Source organism: Leucopleurus acutus (genome assembly GCF_964270905.1).
Source record: "Leucopleurus acutus genome assembly, chromosome: 2".
Taxonomy (NCBI): domain Eukaryota; kingdom Metazoa; phylum Chordata; class Mammalia; order Artiodactyla; family Delphinidae; genus Leucopleurus; species Leucopleurus acutus.
In genome coordinates this window covers 68,242,689-68,266,923 of record NC_139143.1, presented here as the reverse complement: position 1 = coordinate 68,266,923, position 24,235 = coordinate 68,242,689, and the positions used below count along the sequence as shown (strand labels likewise).

The 24,235-nt window shown below is 39.2% G+C and overlaps 2 protein-coding genes across 2 annotated transcripts in view; both read right to left on the bottom strand.

The window, feature by feature from the left end:
* Window positions 1-5,645: 5,645 nt before the first annotated feature.
* Window positions 5,646-8,254, bottom strand: LOC309974041 (riboflavin kinase-like; the record flags this gene model as incomplete). The annotated part of the gene is made up of 2 exons (XM_082858481.1): window positions 5,646-6,256; window positions 8,191-8,254. The coding sequence occupies 2 exons, from the start codon at window positions 8,252-8,254 to the stop codon at window positions 5,646-5,648; spliced, it is 675 nt and encodes a 224-aa protein (XP_082714607.1).
* A 4,669-nt stretch (window positions 8,255-12,923) lies between these two features.
* Window positions 12,924-24,235, bottom strand: part of DPT (dermatopontin) — a gene marked incomplete at its 3' end in the record, with an annotated part of 38,276 nt that continues 26,964 nt past the window's right edge. The window contains exons 3-4 of the mRNA XM_082833429.1: window positions 16,588-16,695; window positions 12,924-12,990 (exon numbers count right to left, since the gene is read on the bottom strand). Coding sequence (XP_082689555.1) covers window positions 12,924-12,990; window positions 16,588-16,695 — 175 coding nt within the window. The remainder of the gene's footprint in view (window positions 12,991-16,587; window positions 16,696-24,235) is intronic.

The window sequence follows — 24,235 nt, the reverse complement described above, 5'->3', positions numbered from 1 at the left end:
GATAATTACCTTAAATGTGAATGGATTAAATGCTCCAACCAAAAGACACACGCTCGCTGAATGGATGCAAAAACAAGACCCATATATATGCTGTCTACAAGAGACCCACTTCAGACCTAGGGACACATACAGACTGAAAGTGAGGGGATGGCAAAAGATATTCTATGCAAATGGAAACCAAAAGAAAGCTGGAGTAGCAATACTCATATCAGATAAAATAGACTTTAAAATACAGAATGTTACAAGAGACAAGAAAGCACACTAAATAATGATCAAGGGATCAATCCAAGAAGAAAATATAGCAATTATAAATATATATGCACCCAACATAGGAACACCTCAATAAATAAGGCAATTGCTAACAGCTATAAAAGAGGAAATTGAAGGTAACACAATAATAGTGGGGAACTTTAACACCTCACTTATACCTATGGACAGATCATCCAGACAGAAAATTAATAAGGAAACACAGGCTTTAAATGACACAACAGACCAGATAGATTTAATTGGTATTTATAGGACATTCCATCCAAAAACAACAGATTACACCTTCTCAAGGGCACACGGATCATTCTCCAGGATAGATCACATGTTGGGTCACAAATCAGGCCTTGGTAAATTTAAGAAACGTGAAATCATATCAAGCATCTTTTCTAAATGCAACACTATGAGATTAGAAATCAATTACAGGGAAAAAAACGTAAAAAACACAAACACATTGAGGCTAAACAATATGTTACTAAATAACCAAGAGATCACTGAAGAAATCAAAGAGGAAATCAAAAATTACCTAGAGACAAATGACAATGAAAACACGACGATCCAAAATGTATGGGATACAGCAAAAGCAATTCTAAGAGGGAAGTTTATAGCAATACAATCCTACCTCAAGAAACAAGAAAAATCTCAAATAAACAATCTAAACTTGCACCTAACAGAACTAGAGAAAGAAGACAAACAAAACCCAGAGTTAGTAGAAGGAAAGAAATCATACAGATCAGAGCAGAAATAAATGAAATAGAAGCAATGGCAAAGATCAATAAAACTAAAAGCTGGTTCTTTGAGAAGATAAACAAAACTGATAAACCTTTAGCCAGACTCATCAAGAAAAAGAGGAACAGGACTCAAGTCAATAAAACTAGAAATAAAAAGAAGAAGTTACTATGGATACCACAGAAATACAAAGCATCATTAGAGACTACTACAAGAAACTCTCTGCCAACAAAATGGAAAATCTAGAAGAAATGGACAAATTCTTAGAGAGGTATAATCTTTCAAGACTGAACCAGGAAGAAATAGAAAATATGAACAGAAGAATCACAAGTAATGAAATTGAACCTGTGATTAAAAATCTTCCAAGAAACAAAAGTCAAGGACCAGATGGCTTCACAGGTGAATTATATCAAACATTTAGAGAAGAGCTAACACCCATCCTTCTCAAAATCTTCCCAAAAAATGCAGAGGAAAGAACACTCCCAAACTCCTACTACGAGGCCACCATCATCTTGATACCAATACCAGAGAAAGATACTACAAAAAAAGAAAATTACAGACCAATGTCACTGATGAGTATAGATGCAAAAATCCTCAACAAAATACTAGCAAACATAATCCAACAACACATTAAAAGGGTCATAAATTATGATCAAGTGGGATTTATCCCAGGAATGCAAGGATTATTCAATATACGCAAATCAATCAATGGATACACCATATTAACAAGTTGAAGAATAAAAACCATATGATCATCTCCATAGATGCAGAAAAAGCTTCTGACAAAATTCAACACCCATTTATGAAAAAAACTCTCCAGAAAGTGGGCATAGAGGGAACCTACCTCAACATAATAAAGGCCATATATGACAAACCCACAGCAAATATCATTCTCAATGGTGAAAAACTGAAAGCATTTCCTCTAAGATCAGGAACAAGTCAAGGATGTCCACTCTCACCACTATTATTCAACATAGTTCTGGAAGTCTTAGCCATGGAAAACAGAGAAGAAAAAGAAATAAAAGGAATACAAACAGGAAAAGAAGAAGTAAAACTGTCACTGTTTTCTGATGATATGATACTATACATAGAGAAACCTAAAGATGCCCCAGAACACTACTAGAGCTAATCAATGAATTTGGTAAAGTAGCAGGAAACAAAAGTAATGCACAGAAATCTCTTGCATTCCTGTACACTAACAACAAAAGATCAGAAAGAGAAATTAAGGAAACAGTCCCATTCACCATTGCAACTAAAAGAATAAAATGCCTAGGAATAGACCTAGCTAAGGAGGTAAACGACCTGTACTCAGAAAAGTATAAGACACTAATGAAAGAAATCAAAGATGACACAAACAGATGGAGAGATATACCATGTTCTTGGATTGGAAGAATCAATATTGTGAAAATGACTATACTACCCAAAGCAATCTACAGATTCAATGCAATCTCTATCAAACTGCCAGTGGCATTTTTACAGAACTAGAACAAAAAAAATCTTAAAATTTGTATGGAGACAAAAAAGACCCCGAATAGCAAAAGCTGTCGTGAGGGAAAAGAACAGAGCTGGAAGAACCAGACTCCCTGACTTTAGATTATACTACAAAGCTACAGTAATCAAGACAATATGGTACTGGCACAAAAACAGAAATATAGATCACTGGAACAGGATAGAAAGCCCAGAGATAAACCCACACACCTTTCATCAACTAATTTATGACAGAGGAGGCAAGGATATACAATGGAGAAAAGACAGTCTCTTCAATAAGTGGTGCTGGGAGAACAGGACAGCTACCTGTAAAAGAATGAAATTAGAACACTCCTTAACACCATACACAAAAGTAAACTTGAAATGGATTCAAGACCTAAATGTAAGACCGGACACTATAAAACTCTTAGAGGAAAACATAGGAAGAACACTCTTTGACATAAAACACAGCAAGATCTTTTTTTACCCACCTCCTAGAGTAATGGAAATAAAAACAAAAATAAATAAATGGGACCTAATGAAACTTAAAAGCTTTTGCAAAGCAAATGAAACTACAAACAAGATGAAAAGACAACCCTCATAATGGGAGAAAATATTTGCAAATGAATCAATGGACAAAGGGTTAATCTCCAAAATATATAAACAGCTCATGCAGCTCAATATTAAAGAAACATACAACCCAATCCAAAAATGGGCAGAAGACCTAAATAGACCTTTCTCCAAAGAAGACATACAGATGGCCAAGAAGCACATGAAAAACTGCTCAACATCACTAATTATTAGAGAAATTCAAATCAAAACTACAATGAGGTATCACCTCATGCCAGTTAGAATAGGCATCATCAGCAAATGTACAAACAACAAATGCTGGAGAGGGTGTGGAGAAAAGGGAACCCTCTTGCACTGTTGGTGGGAATGTAAATTGGTACGGTCACTATGGAGAACAGTATGGAGGTTCCTTAAAAAACTAAAAATAGAACTACCATACGACCCAGCAATCCCACTACTGGGCATATACCCTGAGAAAACCATAATTCAAAAAGAGTCATGTACCAAAATGTTCATTGCAGCTGTATTTACAATAGCCAGGACATGGAAGCAACCTAAGTGTCCATCAACAGATGAATGGATAAAGATGTGGCACATATATACAATGGAATATTAGCCATAAAAAGAAACAAAATTGAATTATTTGTAGTGAGGTGGATGGACCTAGAGTCTGTCATACAGAGTGATGTAAGTCAGAAAGAGAAAAACAAATACCATATGCTGACACATATATATAGAATCTAAGAAAAAAAAAAAGGTTATGAAGTACCTAGGGGTAAGACTGGAATAAAGACATAGACCTATTGGAGCATGGACTTGAGGATATGGGGAGGGGGAAGGGTAAGGTGTGACAAAGTGAGACAGTGACATGGACATATATACACTACCAAACATAAAATAGATAGCTAATGGGAAGCAGCTGCATAACACAGGAAAATCAGCTAGGTGGTTTGTGACCACTTAGAGGGGTGGGATAGGGAGGAGGGAGGAAGGGAGATGCAAGAAGGAAGAGCTATTGGAATATATGTATATGTATAACTGATTCACTTTGTTATAAAGCAGAAACTAACACACCATTGTAAAGCAATTATACTCCAATAAAGATGTTAAAAACAAAAAGAAAACAACAAAAAGACACAGGCACCCCAATGTTCATTGCAGCACTATTTACAACAACCAGGTCATGGAAGTAACCTAAATATCTATCAACAGACGAATGGATAAAGAAGATGTGGTACATACATACAATGGAATATTACTCAGACATAAAAAGGAATGAAATTGGGTCATTTGTAGAGACATGGATGCATCTAGAGACTGTCATACAGAGTGAAGTAAGTCAGAAAAAGAAAAACAAATACCGTATATTAACGCATATATGTGGAACTTAGAAAAATGATACAGATGAACCGGTTCACAGGGTAGAAATAGAGACACAGATGTAGAAAACAAACATAAGGACACCAAGGGAGCAAAGTGGCGGGGGGTGGTGGTGGAATGAACTGGGAGTTTGGGACTGACATATATACACTAATATGTACAAAATAGATAACTAATAAGAACTTGCTGTATAAAAAAATAAATAAAATAAAATTCACACACAAAAAAAGTGAAAAGATTCTGAGAATGGGACAGGACCCAATCCCTTAATGGCTAAATAAATTATGATTCTCAAAGTAATTAATTAATAAAAATGGATGTGAAATCTACAAAAAAGAGCGATAGGCATTTAATCGCTGCTTATATAGTGAAGGGATGGGATGGCACATACAGACGCAGGTGAAACTCTACATTTTGTAAATGTAGAGTTGTAGGATATTCTAAATGGAAAAAACTGACACTGACAATTGTTTACAGGAAGCAAAGGTTAAGAAAAATGTTGAAGAATATCTACTCTTAAAAAGAGAGAAGTATTATACAACACAAAAATTAGACCTAGAGATTCGAAAAATGCTCATTTTACTGTTTTAAAAGAAAAACAAAAAAATAATAGGCACAGAGTGTAGACCAATTAAAACTGAGGCAGCTGTAACAAAAATGGGACACAGTACAGTGATTTGAGCCCTTAAAGGAAATGACTAATTAAAATGAAATTTCGCAAGTCTTCATGTCTATAATAATATATAAATGCACAAAATATCAAAAATACGAAGTCTGGATTTTTTCCCCTTAGGTTTGTAATAAACTGTCAAACTTCTGCTTAATATAGTTGCTTTTATAAGCCTTCTGATTAGTAAAGCATGCTATGCAGGTACATGCATGCTAGAATTTTACCATGAGAATTATAGTTCTCATCTCAAACTAATGACTTGCCTGTTACCCATATTTATATATATTTCTTTTCCATTATAAAACACTTAAGACCTTTCTAGTGGTACATTTTAATCAACATATATAAAATAGAATCTTGATTTTTAAAATGAACCTTTTTAGTACTGTAACATGATGGGTTTAATTGAACAGTTGGAACATAATATGGTAACATTAAACTGTTTAAACTAATTCACAGCTGTAGGAAAATGTTTGATTTTTAAAATACAACCAAGATGAGACTGTAGAGTTATGAGCAGTAAAATATTAGAGAACAGTGAATGAATAAATAAAATGCTTTTCCATCAGTGGCCATTCATTATTTTGCTTTTAGGAACCGGGAAGAAATTGTCTTCTTTGAGTTTCAAATGTTCTGGTAACTCTAGTCGTTTCTTGGCTTCCTCAATATCACCTTGAATTGCTGAAATAAGTGACTCTGAAGAATCAAAGTTCTCTTCTGGTCTGAGGTAGCCAACAGTGGCCACATTAAGAATTTCCCCATAGAAGTCCTCTTTGGAAGTATGCATGATATGAGTTTCCCTGGACTTTTTTGTATTCTTGTAGTATGGGTTCCATCCTATGCTCACCACCGTCTTACGGACGACTCCACTTCCAACACCGGCCCAACCATGATAAATGCCAGTGGATACATCAGCTGGAATACTATCTACTAATTGTTCAGGAAACTTAGCTGTAGGGATGCCCGGCTGCTTGGAGCCGCGACCGAAGCCCCGCACCACTTGGCCGCGGCAGAAGTACGGCAGGTGCCTCGTGACGTCTTCCGCTCGGGGTGTGGGCTGCGGTCCAGTCCGCGCGTCCGGCGGCGCCGCCGTCGAGGCGGTGCCCGGACCCCCCGGACCAGCCGGGGGATACGGGCTGGAGCTGTGCCGGCCGGCCGGTCCGGCGAGCACACGGGCTCACAACCGGCCGAGCCGCGCGGACTACACGCTGCGGCGAGACCCTCACGCCGCTGACCGAACAGAAGGTGCCGGGCGACGCAGAGGCTGCGTCTGGGCTCCGGAACGCCGGCGATCGCGGAAGTCAGTCAGGAGTGTGTTTTATGCTTGGCTTCCTTCAGTTTGTTCCAGGAACAAAGTAGGTGATTAATGATACCTTGTTGAAGTAACAGTCAACATTAAATGTACAACAGCACAGATGTGTGAGATTATGGATTTAGAACAAGCAATGGCGCCATTCTGGGAAGGGCTGAGCCTGATGCCCTGCCCCAATAATCCACTCATCCACATCTTTCCATCTTTTTCTATCCGTCTGCAAGGACTTTTATCAAGGCTTACCTACGCGTGTGGAGAACTAAGCCTGCCTTCTCTCTGAATTTCTGGGAAGTCCTTCTCCAACTTGAACTGTGCTGTTTTACACTGTGAGAGATTTTCAATTCCTTTTTCCTGGGAGCAATGGGCAGAACTAATTTGCATGACATTCTACGGTCTCGGTAGGGGACAGGCAGGTATGACTCAGAGCCTGTTTGATTTCCAAAACGTCTTTCCAAGGGGTTATGGCTAATGAGCTCACCTTTGAGTCTGCCAACAAAAGAGGCCCAAGGAGACACCCAGGTTAGTTGAAATCCACCAGTCTCAGAGAGGGAAGATGTGGTACAACAGCACGGCTTATGAATGCCTGCCAAGCAACCTTATAAACAGGAAACGCTGACTCTGAGAAACTAGCTTCACTGCTTCAGTCCAGCTTATCACCAGCGAATCCCACAAGTAACTCTTAGTGGGAATAACCAGGAAAAACAAGGGTCATAAAGTCTGTATTCATGAAATTTTAATCTGTGTTAGCATTAGTCTTAGGGCTCTACTTTTATTTATTCATCAAATATTTGTTGTATCGGGGATGCATCAAACAAATATCACTGCCCTCCCACCCCCCTAGAGCTCATATGCTGTTATAAGACTCAAAAAGCATCCAAATTCATACAGAGTTGCACCAGTTTACCAACCTGAGCCCCTTTGCCCCTCAGCCCCCAGTCTCTTCAGGGCTTAGTTAACTAGGCTCTATCACATGTGCAACAAATACCTTAGCCCTGTCCTTGCTGCTCAGATATTGATTTCAATATAGTTGAAAAGGTCATAAAAACACCAAAATTCACATTCTGGTCATTAGTGCGGTAACACACTTTCTGAACATGTGCCAATTGTGACTCGTGTGTTTTCCAACTCCCTCACCATTAGTGAGTAACTCTGTAAAGGATGAAATGAATGATTACCTAATGATGCTGGGGAAAGAGCAGGAGATGGCATTAACCCCCCTCAAAACCACAGCATCATCATCATACCATGCCTCTTAACAGAACGACACAATTTTCAAAGTACATTTACTCATGTTTTCAATTATGGATTGCTTAGAGCTTTGGTAGGTTTTCCCAATAAAAACTGAAAACCAACTAGAAATCCAGATTAATTTTAAAACATATGTCTTGGATGCCCACTATGTGTAAAACACCTTGCCAGCCACTAAAAACCTACAAATGAACCAAAGAGGCAGGACCCCTGCCTTCACGAGAGTGAAAACAAAGACGTGGAGTACTGAGGGAGCCAGGGAGGGACCCTGAACCAGTCTTAGAAAGCACTGGAAGTTTTCTGGGGAAGCTGAGCCCTTGCTTGGCCCTGAAGGGCAAGTTAGACTTTGGTGAGTGGAGGAGTTTAAAATATTAGTTTCTCATTGGCCGTATGACAGGATGAACATCTGTTCCATTGTCTCTGGGGATGGTGAGAGACGTTGGAAAGAGCAGGTAATTCTGCATATTAAATTATAATTCACTAGGTGGCCGGTTAGATGAAAGAGTCTGGTTTTATAATCTTTCTTTCCATGAAGTCACCATATGCTCACCTTTCAGCTGGAACACGGTCCTGGGGCTGAAATGCTTGGCAGTTGGTGACCGTTTTTGTTCCATAAGATTAAAATTACTTTTTTAAAAAAATTATAAGCACAATCAATGGTAATTGTTTTTTAAAGTTGGGAAAAGCAGAAAAGTATAAAAAAGAACAGAGAAATAAACAGTAATGCTACAACTCAGAGAATTCAGAGAATATAGGAATTTACATTTTTTAAAAGATATTTCTATTCCACATTTTTCACTGATACAGATACTCATTCATTCACACAGACAACTGGGCTCCTTCCGGGTGCATTGGGAATAGGAGAAGAAGGAGGTCACAAATGGTACATTTCCAGTACTTAGCAAGGCACAGCGGAATCTAATAAATAGGTTTTAAAATACATAGGTAGTGTTGGTTGGTTTTTAGTTTTTAGGAGATGGTGGTTATTTCATCCTGTGAAAAGTTTAAGTTCCATGAAAATCTGTGCTATGCGTGAATACATTATTATTTAAAATGACTTTTTGAGGTAGGTGTGTTTTCTTATCCTTGCTTTACAAAGGAATAAGTTGATAAAATATATTCATTTCACTTACCTAAATGACTCTGGCTTCCAGAATGGTAACTAGGCTCTGGTACTACTTTTTAACACAGTGGTTTAACTTCAGAGAGCTAAACAGAAGCGCTAAACAGGTTTAATTAAAATTGATGGAAGCTTTGTAAGATTTTTTCTTTTCTTTGATTTTCTCTGTAAGAGTGGACTCTATTGACTCTATGGGCTTTGCTTGTGTTGGCCACCTTGATATGCATCCCTGTTTGGACGAGCAACCTTTTCCTTCATTAATAGGGGGAGAAGAATCTGGAAGTGTAAGAAGAGAATCAAGTAGGTTGGAAGCTAGATGGAGGACCAGCTAGAGAGAGGGAAAACCCCTGACTGCATGATGGACAATAAAAAAAAAAAACATGGCAGAAGGAAATGTCTAAATTTTTAAGTTTTTTTGTTTTGTTTGAGTTTGTACATTCATTAATGCTTTTATGAGAATACATTCCTCTGAAGGGACTAAAAAAAAATGTTGAGTTTCTGGTCTGGGTCAAAGCCGTTGATGGTAAAGATAATATATGTGGATGAACACCCAGGATGGAGAGAAAACTTCCCAGGCCCTGGTATTGTGCATATGAGAAGAATGGAGGAGCAGAGACGGGAGTTGATAAATTCCCTCTCCCTAGATTTCTAGGAGGCCCCAGCTGCAATCTGAGTTCTAGATAGATATAAAAATTGCAATGAATATGCATAACTAGTTTATGGTGCTGATGTGAGCTACCAGTACATGCTTAGGGCATTATGACTGCATGTTGTGCCTCCCAGACACCTTGGTGACATCAGTGTTTCCCAGGGAACCTTTCCTAAGCGTATACATCTTTTTATGCCTTCCATGATGTTGTTTCTCTTGCCTGAAATGCCACTTTCCCTTTTCCCACCCTAACCTCTCACCACTCTCCATTGAAACGATACCTATTCTTGACTTATCCATCTGGACTGTAATGATTTGTTTGCTTGCCTGACTCCCTTAGTTTATAATCCTCTGGAATGTAGGAACTGTGCCTAGTACAGGGGTTAATATATAATAAGAACTTAATAATTTATTGATTCAGTGACTGAATATGAATAAACAAATAAATAAATGAATGAGAGCAAAACTTAAGTCCCACCTCTTTTATGAATTTTCCTATTCTTTATCTCTACTAATATCCAGCTTACCTGAGGAACATTTTTCCTAATATATACTAATAATATTCCATTCCTCTTACTACATTTATTGGGTACTTATTATGTATAATAAGTAAGTACATATAATAAGTATAATAAGACACTGTGAGATTGCATTTAATCCTTACAACAACCCCATGATGTGGGTACTGTTATTGTCTTTACTGGTAAGGAAATAGAGTCTCAGGGAAGGTAGGTGACTGAGCCAAGGTCATGCAGCTGATAAGGGACAGAACCAGGATTTGTGCCCAGACAGTTGGACTCCAGAGCCCACACTTTTCCCACTCACCTCACAAGTTTTCCTGGTCCTTCAGGGCTAACCATAGGCTTGGCTTCCTCAGGAAACTTTGCTGCACTTGTGTCTCAATTGTCTATTTTCTCATCTCTCCCTACCAGACTGTAGACCCTGTGAGGCAGGAATCATGTCTCTTTTCTTCCCATTTTATGTGATCACCATCTTGTGAAGTTATTGGAAAAGGGATTCCTGTTCGTACCAGGCAGATGAAGAAAGGGTGGGCCCGGGGATTTGTCTAGCATTGCACAGCCACTTTCTCTCAGAGCCAAGGGTAGGACCTAGGTTTTCAACTCTCATCCCAGGCTTCTTCTCTGGAAGAAAATGCCTTAGCAAAGCCCTTTGTAAACAATTTGGGGCAGATGATAGCATTTACGGAATTCTAGGATTGCAAGAAAACACAATGATTACCTAGATAAATGTCCTCCTAGAGTGGAGAGGTAGCTCATCCAAGGTCGTGGACAAGTAAGTAGAAAGATTGGAGTAATGAGAGCACAGAGAGAGAACTTGCAGTCAAAAGATCTGGGATTTAGCCCCAGTCTGGCACCCAGTTCTTACTGACTGACATGATAGAAAGTATAAATTATTCAGGTTTGAACCAAGTTGATAATGTCTTTACTGTTATTGTCCTTGGCCTATATGCAAAAACAGCTTCTCTCATAGTTTTTCTCTCCATTTATTCTACTTGGCACAGACACTTATTGGATTGCTTTATTATTTTTTTTCCTCGACGTGTGCTGTCTGGCAGTCTTCTGGACTGCTTCTCCCAGCTGCATCTCTCCAACCTCAGCCCTGGTGAGGTGCAACACCCCCTACACACCTTTGGTTTTCATCATAGCTGCTAAGTCAGCCCGTCTGTGTTGCTTGCCTCCCTTCCAGCTGTGTTCCACACACCCAACTAAGTCCATTTCCTGGCTGCCATCCTGACCCAGAGCTGCAATTGCTAAAATATTAATGATGCCCATTGTGAAACAACACTGTGAAGCTTGCTGTAAAGTAAAATTGCCAGAGAGGTGGAAACAATGAAATGGAAGAAATAAAGCGAAACCATAATATGAAAGAGGGCCTCAGCATTAAGGCAAAGGAGGACATATCCTTAGCTCTGCCTTCCTCTTCCTAATACCAGGATCTCGCTGTGGGAAATGCAGCATCACTGGCTGAGATTCACTATCTTGGCCACCTAGATGGCTTGCATAACAAGGTGCGTGACCCCTGTGGTTTTGCTTGGCTGCCTGCTCTCCTGGGTCCCCTGAGAGAGAAAAGAAGGGAAGGGCAGCATAGACCTGAAAAGAAAAGGCCAACTGTATGGGTAAAGGAAATAGGGGCTCCCTGTGGTTAAAAAGCATTGGTGTGAGGAGGATTTAAAGGCAAAGAAATGTGGTTCCACCCTTTGTCCAATCCTTAATGGAAGCACTTAGCACTTTATAGTTTACGTATTGGATTTCTTAACCATATTCTGTCATTATCGTTATTGTATTCCTGGTGCCATTCATGGTACTTGGCACAATCACAACGCTAAGCTATATGTTCTGAATGGATGGATGAATGATCAGAAAGGGGAGTGAAGAGAAAAAATGCTGACCCTTAACATTTGCAGCATAGTAAATGTTAATATGTTTATTCCTTTTATGACGAAGAGAGTGAAAAGGGCTGGGGACGGAGACATCACAGGAGGAGGAAAGATAATGCCACCTCTGCAAAAGACACTCCTAAACTACACATAGAAGAGAAGTAGACCCCCCAGGACAGGTCTTCCCATCCAGAATATTGAGACCAATCCGAGTGAGTTTTCCAGAGCTCTCACAGCTACAGGGCGTATGCCAGCCTTTCCAGGTGCCAGTGAGTCAAACCCCTTTTTCAGTTTTCCAAAGCACCCTGACCACACTCCCTTTCCCTCCAAGTTCCTAATTTGAGTTCCATTCTCTGACCTCTCTCTTCTTTCTTGTTTTTGTCTTACTTGAGACAGATTCCCACAGGTTCCTCTGGTTCCGATGCTCATTTTCATTACTGGGTGTGCTAGTAGTCTTCTTCCGATTTAGGAAATTCTTCTAATCCTCAGTCTTTCAGCCCCCAAACTCTTCCACCTCCCCATTTCACCTCACAGTCTCCTCCCTCCTGGAGCACAGAGCTCTGTAGGTGAACTTCTAGGCAACCACGGCTCATGTGGTGGGGGAGAGTGGAAGCATGTCCCCTGAAGGCAGAAGGTCTGTTCTAGGTGAGGACCCTAGGTTTCCTTCAGACAGTCATAGCTGCAGACCTTCCTTCCCCTTCCTCAGTTTCTGCCCCTTCACTCCACTACTGAACCTGTTCACAGACACTGCTCAGCAACAGGCAGCTTATTGGGTAGTAAAAGCAGCAGCAAGGCTGTGACAGGTGCTCCAGCAGCCAGGCTTCTTTTTCAGGCTGTGAGCATGCACACAGAATACATGGTGTGCAACAGAGCCGTTGTCACTCATATAAAATCGTTGCTATGGAACTTGTTGAAAGTGAGAAACTGTGGATTTTATTATAAGTGTGATACTAGTCAGAAGGGCCCAGATAGCCGGCATAGCAACTATCAACCAGCTCAGGGAGAAGAAAAGAGAGCGGTAGAAACCATTTAGGAGTCCCAACTGATGTTAACATAAGTGGACATCCTCAGGTCTCCTGGCCCCTTTCCCTTCACCCAGACTGGTAGGTTGCAAATCTAAACATTTTCAAATTCGCAGTTGTAGTCAGTCATCCGGCACATTATGAACTTCCACTGGCGATCCCTGTGGGGAGAGAGTCAGAGAGATAACGTCAGTGAGAAAAGGCACCTTAGGAAAAACCACTGCTAAGAGTAAAGGAGTGAAAAACCTTTGGAGCATTTAGGGCCAACTAATTTCACTTTCCTCTCAGAAGACACATCTATGAAGTCACTAGAAAACCTACAAGTAATCGTCTATGAGGTCAGGAGTCCTGGACACCACCTCACCTAGTTCAAGTTGCACCTAGGAGGGGACTAGCTAGGTCACTGGCATGTCGAGGTCCTGTTTATCACCAGTGATCAGTTCACCACTGCTCTGTCTCAAAGGGACCTCTTGGACATATAGATTAACAATTTGTAATAAAAGCATTTATTCAACATTGTCTCCATTTCACAGTAAAGAATCTTCTCTTACCTAGGCCATCCATCTGCTCATTCTTTCTTTTCCTAAATACCTATCATGTGCTAGGCTCCATGCTATACCCTGTGTGTTCCCCTTCAGAAGACACTATCATAGGGAAATGAAGGGCGGGGAAACAACTCTAAAACCCATAAAGTGAAAAAGAAAATGCCTGCCATTCTTGTATAACAAATTGAATTGAGTATTTGTTTAAATGGTCAGGCATGGGTATGAGAGGACATAGAATTGCTCAATTTTGAAATAACATGGTGTGGATACATTTCAAGGAATGTTCTCTGCTAAGGGCTAGCCTAAGTTCTTCGTTCACCCATTTAACAAAAAATTTTTGAGATCCTACTCTGCACAGCACTTTTCTGGTCTGATTTTGTTTAACAATGATAACGGTGATGGTATTGACAATTGTAACTACTATTTGCTGAGTCCTCCAATATATCCAGCATTGCACTAGATGCTTTACATATTTTTTCATTTAATCCTCATGATAAGTCATTGTTAAGGTGAAGAAGCAGACTCAGAGAAATAAGTGGCCTTCATTAACATAATTAGGTGACAATTTCAGGTTCCAAGTTTGTTGAACTCAAATCTTCCTCTCTATCTTATATCAGAATGCCTCCATAACTTGATACCCATAATCCCATCGAGCACATGGGCTGTCACATCCTTCGCAAAGTCTTGATGAAGGGCAAAAAGAAAGTGTCATTCCATATACGATCACACAAATGCTTCCCAAGCACAGTGAGGTCATTCAACCTTAGAATATCCTCCTTCCTTTTCAATCTGAAAGGCCTCTTCCCAGATCAGTTTCTCTAAAACACCAACAGTGGTAAGATCTTCATCCATCTGGAAGGTGGGGCTGACTACTCTCAGTTCTGGGAGATAACAGCAGCTATGGTACATGCTGCTCAAACAGCCTAAGGCAGGCTTTATAATTTGAGTCTGCTGCTCCAGCTTCTTTGTTTAGAGTTATTGGGCATAGGGTCCTCCAGTACAGATCTTTAAGAGCCTGGATAACCAACTATTTATTAGTATTTATTCCTGCAGTTGTCAACAGACGACATGGCTTGTTTTAGATGGAGGTTAGAAAATTGGTAGCATGCATATTTATCAAATGAATTTTATAACTGTAGACAAGTCTTATTTATCTCTGTGCCAACAGACGCAGGTAAATAAGATCTTCAGCCAGGCATTCACGCTACTCTTTTACGAGGATTTTAATTGATGCTAAGCAAAATGTAGACTACTTGGTTGTAAAAGAATCAAGGTACCCAAATCAGGCTTAGTCGCTGATTTCTTTCCTGGACAGTGGTGCTCAAGCAGGGGCAGTTTTGCTCCCCAGGGTTCGTTGTTGCTGTTGTCACAACTATGGGCGGGGGTTGCTACTGCCAGCTAGTGTGTAGGGGCCAGATGCTGCTGAACATCTAGACTGCACAGGAAAGGCTCCTGCAACAAAGAAGTATCTGGCCCCAGTTGTCGGTAGTGCCCCCAAATGAGCAACTCCATTCCAGGAGGAAACCACTACGATTTGCATGTAGAGGAAAAGCTCCTGCCCAGTGAGTCCTGTGCACTGACAATATTTATCCAAGGTAGTGGCCTCAGCCTCTTTTAGCAGAGTGGAAGAAATCGAAGTTGTGGACCTTTAAGCCACTGATTGTTAGCGACAGTAGCAAAATTACATGGGTATATTCATTTTAAACAAATGCATGACACAGTATCTCAGTTTTCCAAGATTTTGAGTTAAACCACATAACTGAAAATTTCCAAGCCAAGCAGTTGGACATTTTAACTGCCAAAATGTATTTATTTGGTGGAAATTTTGGATGGCATGCTTTCTTTACTGTATTCCTTCCTGCCTTCTTAAGGAGGAAATGCAGAACTAATTTTCCTGATGACTTGGAGACATCATTAGGAATATTGAGCTCTCTGCTGTAATGTTATCCAGTGCTGCCCGTTGGGGATACACACTCCTGCTAAATGTCACCGGGCTTCCATAGTCTTTGAGTTCTTAGGTCTTTCGTTTTCTTTCTTTCTTTTTCTTAAGTATGTTTTTGTGTGTGTCACATCATTCAGCTATTTCTTCTCACGGGTGAAGTGAGTCTCATTCTAAGTAATATCTTCCCTCTTTATTTTTTGATTTGCCCCTTCTAGAAAATAGTAACTAAGCTAGATAAAAACATATCTAAAATACAAATAATTAATGTGTGAGAACTAAGAAGTTCTCCTATGAGCAAATGTAAGGGTTTTTGTTCATGGAGCCGGCAACACGTATTGTGTCTTTTCAGAGCTACTTCATGGGTTTTTTTTCTGTTTTATTTTTCTTTTTTTAAATTAAGGATTGTATTAAATAAGTTACTTCAGTTAGGTGTGATATCATTGAACTCAAAAGCATAAATATACACAAAACATAAGTCACACTCAAATTTGTCAATCTATTATTTAATGAGTTAGGTTTTGTCCTATTTGAAAAATATTTATTGCTAACTTTTCAGGAATTCATTTGCTGTGTAAAGTGGTGATCACCTGACTAAAAGTAGACAGATCAACCTTTTAACACCTGAATTTATTCATGTCTCTTTATTAGTAGGGAGAAGAATTTTTATTTTCTTCTTCTTGTTTTGTTTTGATGTATTCAATATTTGTGATAAGATTGGGAGCTGATTGTGAGAGCAAATGGATTTAAAAAATTAGTGTCGTTTTCTTTTCCGTTATTTAAATTCTCCTCTTTTATTTCTAAATAAGGTTGGTAAGTTTTGTGTGTTTCTCCCCTCCAGCCCCCTCTCCTTCTTTTCTCTCTCTCTTCCCACAACCCAAAGTGGGAACCATATGGAGAAATGGCATTGGAGAGGGTTCATTTTGACAGTGGGTACTCCTTCAATCATTTTTGTACTCTCTTCCTAATGTTTGGTAAGGAAAAATGCTCTTTGAAATTGAATACAGGGAAAAGCTTAGAATATCATGGAATACCAAGTTGGGAATTTCCTGCTCTGAGCAAGCTGGAACACAACCTCATCTCCAAGGGTGAGCTGCTCCATGAAATGGGTTCAATTCTCATTGCTTTCCACTGTCCCATCAATGTCTCAGTTAATCTTAGACCAAGTAAGAAACTCAAATAGGGAAAACCCCAGATCCAGGTTCCTGCAGGCATGATCCTTGTGTGGAGCTAATTCCTGACCTCGCTAACCCTAGCCCATGGTGAAGGCTCACCTTTCCACTGGAGAGAAAGTGGTTGTTGCTCCTCGTATATAGTAATCATAATTGTAGGAAATCATGTCCATTTCCTCACCATAGTGGCCTGGATATTCTGTTGTCAGCCTATGTGGGAAGAACAAACGGTTAGAGGGAAAAGATAAAACTATTATTGCTGGAGGCAAACAGGAGCAAACAAGAGACATACTATAAAGGAGAGATGGAGTTTGAACATTATGGGAGACCCAAACCAGAGTTGGATGGCCTCCACCAAGCTATTCCAGGCTGCAAAATGATGGACAGCTTCCTTGCACTTCTCATATTCCTTCTTGCCGTTAAACTATACACTGAAAAAGATGTAGATAACTCCTCAGGCCTCGAGGAAATATTGATTAATATCAATATTAATCCATTCCATTCAAGTCCACTAGAACCATGTTTTCAAACTGTGGATTGTGACTTAGTTGCAGATCATGAAATCAATTTAATTGGTTAGTACCAGATGAACTTTAAAAAAAGAAGAAATAGAATAGAAAATATCAGAGACTGCATTGTACACACTAAAGATAAGTTCTTGGGTGTGTGTGTAAAAACTTTGTTTCAAGTATATATGCATGTTTGTATTTATATGATGTTTGTATTGTGTAATAGTTTAATATGCATTTTTTATTGTGAGTCATGATCTAAAAGGTGTTTGAAAAATATTAAAGTAAAAGGTAAGCTGTACAAGGGTGGTCTTTACGTAGTCTGCCATTGTTTCTTTGGCGCCTAAAACAGTTCCTGGTACCTAGTAAGTATTTGCTGAATAAATAAATAGCCTTGGGAGAGTCATTTAATCTCAGTTTCCTGGTCTATAGAAGAATGAAAGCTACCTTATAGGTTTGTCATTGGCAGTAATACAAATATGTGTGACACGTGGTAGGAGTTGAATTATTAGAAGAAATTTTGTTTCTTCTTCCTCCTTCTCCTTTCCTTCTTTCTCCAAAATTACGTCAATCCTGGGCCTCTCTCTGAAGAGGTTCGTTGTGGTCCACCCTGGAATAAATCTTGAATTTCCTGGTTCTTATAAGGCTAAACCACTGGGGCTCTTCAAAAGACCAAAATAGTCCTTTCAGTATGATACAGGTTCCCCAAAGTCTTCATCTGCATCCCCAAGGCTGCTTGGGAAACAAATAGTGAGTGTTAGTAATTTAATGTGATTTGGGGTCATTGTATGTTGATGATAGAAACATCTCTCCCTGTGTAGTCATAATACTGCAAGATTGACATGAAATCTTAAAAAGATTGATTTATAAACTGGAAGGTCTCCCAAGAGAATCTCAGTGCTTAGATGCAACAAGATCAATGGTTAGCTCAGGGTAACCTGGGTTAGCCAGAGCCCTAAAAATTCACTGTCTTTGTTCATAACCATCCCTTTTCCCACATTATGCAGTTGTCCTTGTTCTCTGATTTTTCTCTTCTTAAGACATAAGTATGGTCTATCAGGATGCCAGACCCAACATGTTCATGAAAGGAAATAAGGCTAAAGCAGAATTCTATTTTGTGCTTCTAAAGAGACCCAGAACAGGGGCTTTATCTTTCTAATGAAAATGTTAAATGACTCATAAGTGGACCTAATAGGTTGTCATTTGGATTCCATTGGTGTATGATCCCTGAGGATCCTAACCAGTGCTAGATTCAAGTTTACCCAAAGAAAGAGGGATTGGTTGAGAATGTGGATAATGCAAATTAGGATTAAAAGAGATGGAGTAGGAGGTGTTTTTCTTGCATCAGGAAGCACAAAGTATTTTCCAGAACTTTTAGAGCATTCTTTAGATACAGTGTATAAGAGTTAATTGCCAAACATTTTAATACCTGCTGAGGCAAAATCTACATAAGGTAATACTGCATTAGGCTAAATCCAATTGCCAAAACTATTGGAAATAATTAGGCTAGTCTTCTATTTAAGTCTTTACTGATCTACCTTCAGATGATTTGGATAGTTAAATACATTTGGAATAAGTGGGAAAGAGGCTTGCATTTTAAAAAAATCATGACATTTTAAGCTTCAAAGGGGGACAAAAGTCATCCAACGCTTTCTTCAACGAGCATTCCCTATTCCTTCATTTTTGGAGGTGATCAGACCAAAGGGCCTGCTGTTCAACTGGGAGATTTCTCTGTGGGGGACTGCTGTTCAGTGAATTTCTAGAATGCCCTGGAGAAGGTATTATGCATGCTTATTTGTGTATTTCCATCTTGATCCCAGGCAAGTTTTTGTTTCTGCTTGATTTCTGGGGTTTGGTGGTGTTTTGTTTTAGTTATAAAATCATGAGATAAAGTTTAGACTATCTTACAGAATCCTAGATTAAAGAGGCTAGGGAAGGAGTTTGGGTATTGAAAGAAATTATCCCTACTTTATGAAACTGAAAATACAGAGGGAGAAAGGCCCCTTTCCTCCCCTTTGGGAGGAAAGTGAACCTCCCAAACACCATTCATAGAGAGAGCTGCTGTTTCAATACAGTCCAGGATTCTGAATTTTAGAACCAGATAGATGTGTCTCCCTTTAGTTCGTGATGACATCATGCACACACAAAATATTCTAATAAGTGAAAGCCCTAGTAATGGCTCCTCAGAGGAAAAAAAGAATTTAAACTTTCAGAACTAGGTATTGGGACAAGGGCATAGGGACTTGTCAGGAAATTAAGAGACTACAGGGAAGCAGAAGATCAGCGTTTCATAAGCTATGGCAATGAGCTTCCAGAGGGAGAGAGGGGGAGAGTTCAGTGTGGTTCCAGATTCCTTGTGAATTACCAGGTTACTTCAGGCAGCTTTTTGGCAAAGCACACTTCATACTGAGCATTGCCATACATTCCTAGGCCAATTACAACAATCAAACAAGCCTTCAGCTTGGCAAGATGAAGGGAAAGTTCAGTCAGAAAGGTGTCTTTATTCAATTTACTGAAATGAGTCTATTACTGAAGCTCTTCTATCAGGAGCCTTACATACCCCTTTACAAAGAAGCACATATGTGTGTGTATGTGTTCCTCCTATCACTTTTAGATGAGTGACTATTGGGGTACAATTCCTCGCTTTACATTACTTTTTATGCCCTATGCAGGCAAGATGAGAGAGACAGAAAGTTGTTCCAAAGCTAAGTGAGAACTTGATAACATAGAACCACTTGTACAGCTTCTTGTATTAGATAAGGTTGAAGGAGATGGAAAGAAATTAGTCATGAACTGAAGAGAGCCCATACAAATGGAAGGGATTTTTAAGACTGATATAGGATTTTCTCATCTAAGGTTATTAAAGCTCTGAAATTATCAGTAGATCCAACTAGAATCAATAAATGATTTCTCTCCAATACGTTACCACAAACTGAACTGCAGCTGATAGATGGCATTCTCCTTTGCTGTGAGAATAGGACGTATCACAGAGCTTACTCAGATATATGTTATCACATTCATTTTAAAAAGGGGAGTAGAGATAGAATTTAGTTAGATAAAGAGGACAATTTTACTTTTTGTCGGAGGTTTGCTTAAGAAATTATGCAGTTTTTAATAGTTAAAGGGTTTTGACTCTATTCTTTAACAGAAAGTGACTCAGTATAAGATTTTAACAAACTTCACCTTTATTATTGATTACTGAGACTTGAACATAAAGTCAGACTTCATAGCACCAGCATCTATCTGTTACATGTCTGACCTGCCGGTAGGTAGGACAGCTGGATTATTTGGGGTCATCCTAGAGGCTCCACTTTCAGGCCATGCACCCCACTGGAGTGCACATGAACAAATGGGGCCATGTCTCATGACCCAAAGTCAGCTATTGTCACATCCTCAACCTTATCCCACTTTGTGAAATGCCAGAGAGGCACACACTACAGACTCCTACTGTAAAAACTGGAAGAAAACTCAGCACTTACAAGTTAACAAACCAGAAGGGGGTACCTGAGGAAGCCATACTTCAGCATTTTTAAAGACAAGAGGAAACAATGTTTTCCATCCCATTGTTAAGAGCTCAGCCCATGCTCAAACAACATTTCAGAGCAGCTTCTTCTGGTCAGTCCAATCTCTAGTTCTGTTTTGCTCCTATTTTCTCCACTTCCTAATTAACACCTCATTTAAAATATCACATTCTAATGTTCTATTACTTGTTAGCACCACATATTTAGCATCTGATTAAAAACAGAATACTGTATAGCATCTTGTTTCACGATGATGATCCATACAGTGAACTCTTTGAGGGGTCATTGGTACCTGGAAGTCATATACACCTTTATGATCGAGTTCGGCAGTGGGCATGGAGGAGAAATTCAACATTTATAGACTTGATGTGTTGAAGCTGGCCTACATTCTGCATCCAGCCAAAAAGAGGTTGCCCCTTTCTGACAGGAAAATCATTGAGAAATGTCTTAAATAAACAGAATCTGTTTGTGATCAATCCTCTTGCATAATAAATGCTTTTCTAGGTAAGCTACAAGAAATGAGAAAACTTTAGGTTAGGCTAATTTGCCAGTGGTCTGGCACCCCCAATAGGTGCTGTACCAGAACCTGTTTGAATTACTTTTGCAAAAATGCGAAAAGTAAAACCCAATTGCACTTATGCATAAAGGAAAGCAACCTCAAGGGAACAGTCACCCTGGCTTCTACTGCAAAGAGCTGGGGAAAGTCAAGTCTCACTTTGTCAAGTGAGACTAAATGACTCTGTAGTCACCAAAGTGCCCTTCTCTGCAGAGAGACCCTGAACTCTGGGGGTATGAGAAAGAATGCAGTATGTTCATGTCTGTCCACTTGTGGCGGATTTTGGAGATCTATATATCAAACGGTTCAAGTATGTATCACAACATGAGGAGCACAGTTCCAGAGATATCTGTGACTTAAATTAGAAGAGGAAAGTCCCTAAGTATTTTCCAAATTATTCTCTTACTACTGAGTTTCCAGCTCACTGTCCAAGCTCAGGGCTGGTCAGCAAACACATTTGTTTTGATTCATGCTGGCTTTCACTGGCCAACTTACATCATGGTTGCCATGGTCCTGCAATCAGTGGGGGCAACTCCATCTGCAACATCTCCCCTTCAGCAAAAATAACCACTTTCTTCTCTGTTTTCACTACTGGGTGCCTACTGTATTGTTACCTAATACTTCACCTGTCCAGGTCTTTTTTCCTTATCAACACTCAGAGAGCTCAGTTCTCTGCAAAGAACATGGGATTGGGAAGCAGGTAGACCTGTTGGAATTGAGTTCAGTACTTTGAACAAGTCGCAATTTCTGCACCTCAATTCTCTGATCTGTGTCATAGTATCATGAGTTGCATGCATAAGAAATAAACGAGGCACAAGCCTCTTAGATAGCCTCATCCACCAGAGGGCAGCCAGCAGAAGCAAGGAGAATTACATTCCTGCAGCCTGTGGAAGGAAAACCACATTCACAAAAGATACACAAAGTGAAAAGGCAGAGGACTATGTACCAGAGGAAGGAACAAGATAAAACCCCAGAAAAACAACTAAATGAAGTGGAGACAAGCAACCTTCCAGAAAAAGAATTCAGAATAATGATAGTGAAGATTATCCAGGACCTCGGAAAAAGAATGGAGGCAAAGATCGAGAAGATGCAAGGTGTGTTTAAAAAAGACCTAGAAGGATTAAAGAACAAACACCTAGAAAGAATTAAAGACCAAACAAGCAGAGATGAACAATCCAATAACTGAAATGAAAAATACACTATAATGAATCAATAGCAGAATAACTGAGGCAAAAGAACATATAAGTGACTGGGAAAATAGAATGGTGGAATTCACTGCCATGAAACAGAAAAAAGAAAAAAGAATGAAAAGAAATGAGACAGAATAAGAGACCTCTGGGACAACATTAAACACACCAACATTTGCATTATAGGGGTCCCAGAAAGACAAGAAAGAGAGAAAGGACCTGAGGAAATATTTGAAGGGATTATAGTCAAAAACTTCCCTAACAGGAGAAAGGAAATAGCCACCCAAGTCCAGGTAGTGCAGAGAGTCCCAGGCAGGATAAACCCAAGCAGAAACATGCCAAGACACATGGTAATCAAATTGACAAAAATTAAAAACAAAGAAAAATTATTGAAAGCAACAAGGGAAAAATGACAAATAATGTACAAGGGAACTCCCATAAGGTTAATAGCTGATTTTTCAGCAGAAACTCTACAAGCCAGAAGGGAGTGCCACGATATATTTAAAGTGATGAAAAGGAAGAACGTACAACCAAGATTACTCTACTTGGCAAGGATCACATTCAGATTCAACAGAGAAGTCAAAAGCATTAAAGGCAAGAAAAAGCTACGAGAATTCAGCACCACCAAACCAGCTCTACAACAAATGATAAAGGAACTTCTCTAAGTGGGAAACAAGGAGAAGAAAAAGACCTACAAAAACAAACCCATAACAGTTAAGAAAATGGTAATAGGCATATACATATCGATAATTACCTTAAACGTGAATGGATTAACTGCTCCAACCAAAAGACACAGGCTCACTGAATGGATACAAAAACAAGACCCATATATATGCTATCTACAAGAGTCCCACTTCAGACCTAGGGACACATACAGACTGAAAGTGAGGGGATGGAAAATATATTCCATACAAATGGAAATCAAAAGAAAGCTGGAGTAGCAATACTCATATCAGATAAAATAGACTTTAAAGTAAAGAATGTCACAAGAGACAAGGAAGGACACTACAGAATGACCAAGGGATCAATCCAAGAAGATATAACAATTATAAATATATATGCACCCAACATAGGAGCACCTCAATACATAAGGCAACTGCTAACAGCTATAAAAGAGGAAATTGACAGTAATACAATAATAGTGGGGGACTTTAACACCTCACTTACACCAATGGACAGATCATCCAGACAGAAAATAAATAAGGAAACACAAGCTTTAAACAACACAATAGACCAGATAGATTTAATTGATATTTATAGGACATTCCATCCAAAACCAGCAGATTACACTTTCTTCTCAAGTGCAAATGGAACATTCTCCAGGATAGATCACATCTTGGGTCACAAATCAAGCTTCGGTAAATTAATTGAAATCATATCAAGCATCTTTTCCAACCAGCACACTATGAGATTAGATACAAATTACAGGGGAAATAAAGGAAAAACCCCACAAACACATGGAGGCTAAACAATACGTTACTAAATGACCAAGAGATCACTGAATAAATCAAAAAGGAAATTAAAAAATACCTAGAGACAAACGACAACAAAAACACGATGATCCAAAACCTATGGGATGCAGCAAAAGCAGTTCTAAGAGGGAAGTTTATAGCAATACCATCCTACCTCAAGAAACAAGAAAAATCTCAAATAAAAAACCTACCCTTATACCTAATAGAACTAGAGGTAGAAGAACAAACAAAACCCAAAGTTAGTAGAAGGAAAGAAATCATAAAGATCAGAGCAAAAATAAATGAAACAGAAACAAAGAAAACAGTAGAAAAGATCAAGAAAACTAAAAACTGGTTCTTTGAAAAGATAAAGAAAATTGATAAACCTTTAGCCAGACTCATCAAGAAAAAGAGGGAGAGGACTCAAATCAATAAAATTAGAAATGAAAAAGGAGAAGTTACAACAGACACCGCAGAAATACAAAGCATCCTAAGAGACTACTACAAGCAGCGGTATGACAATAAA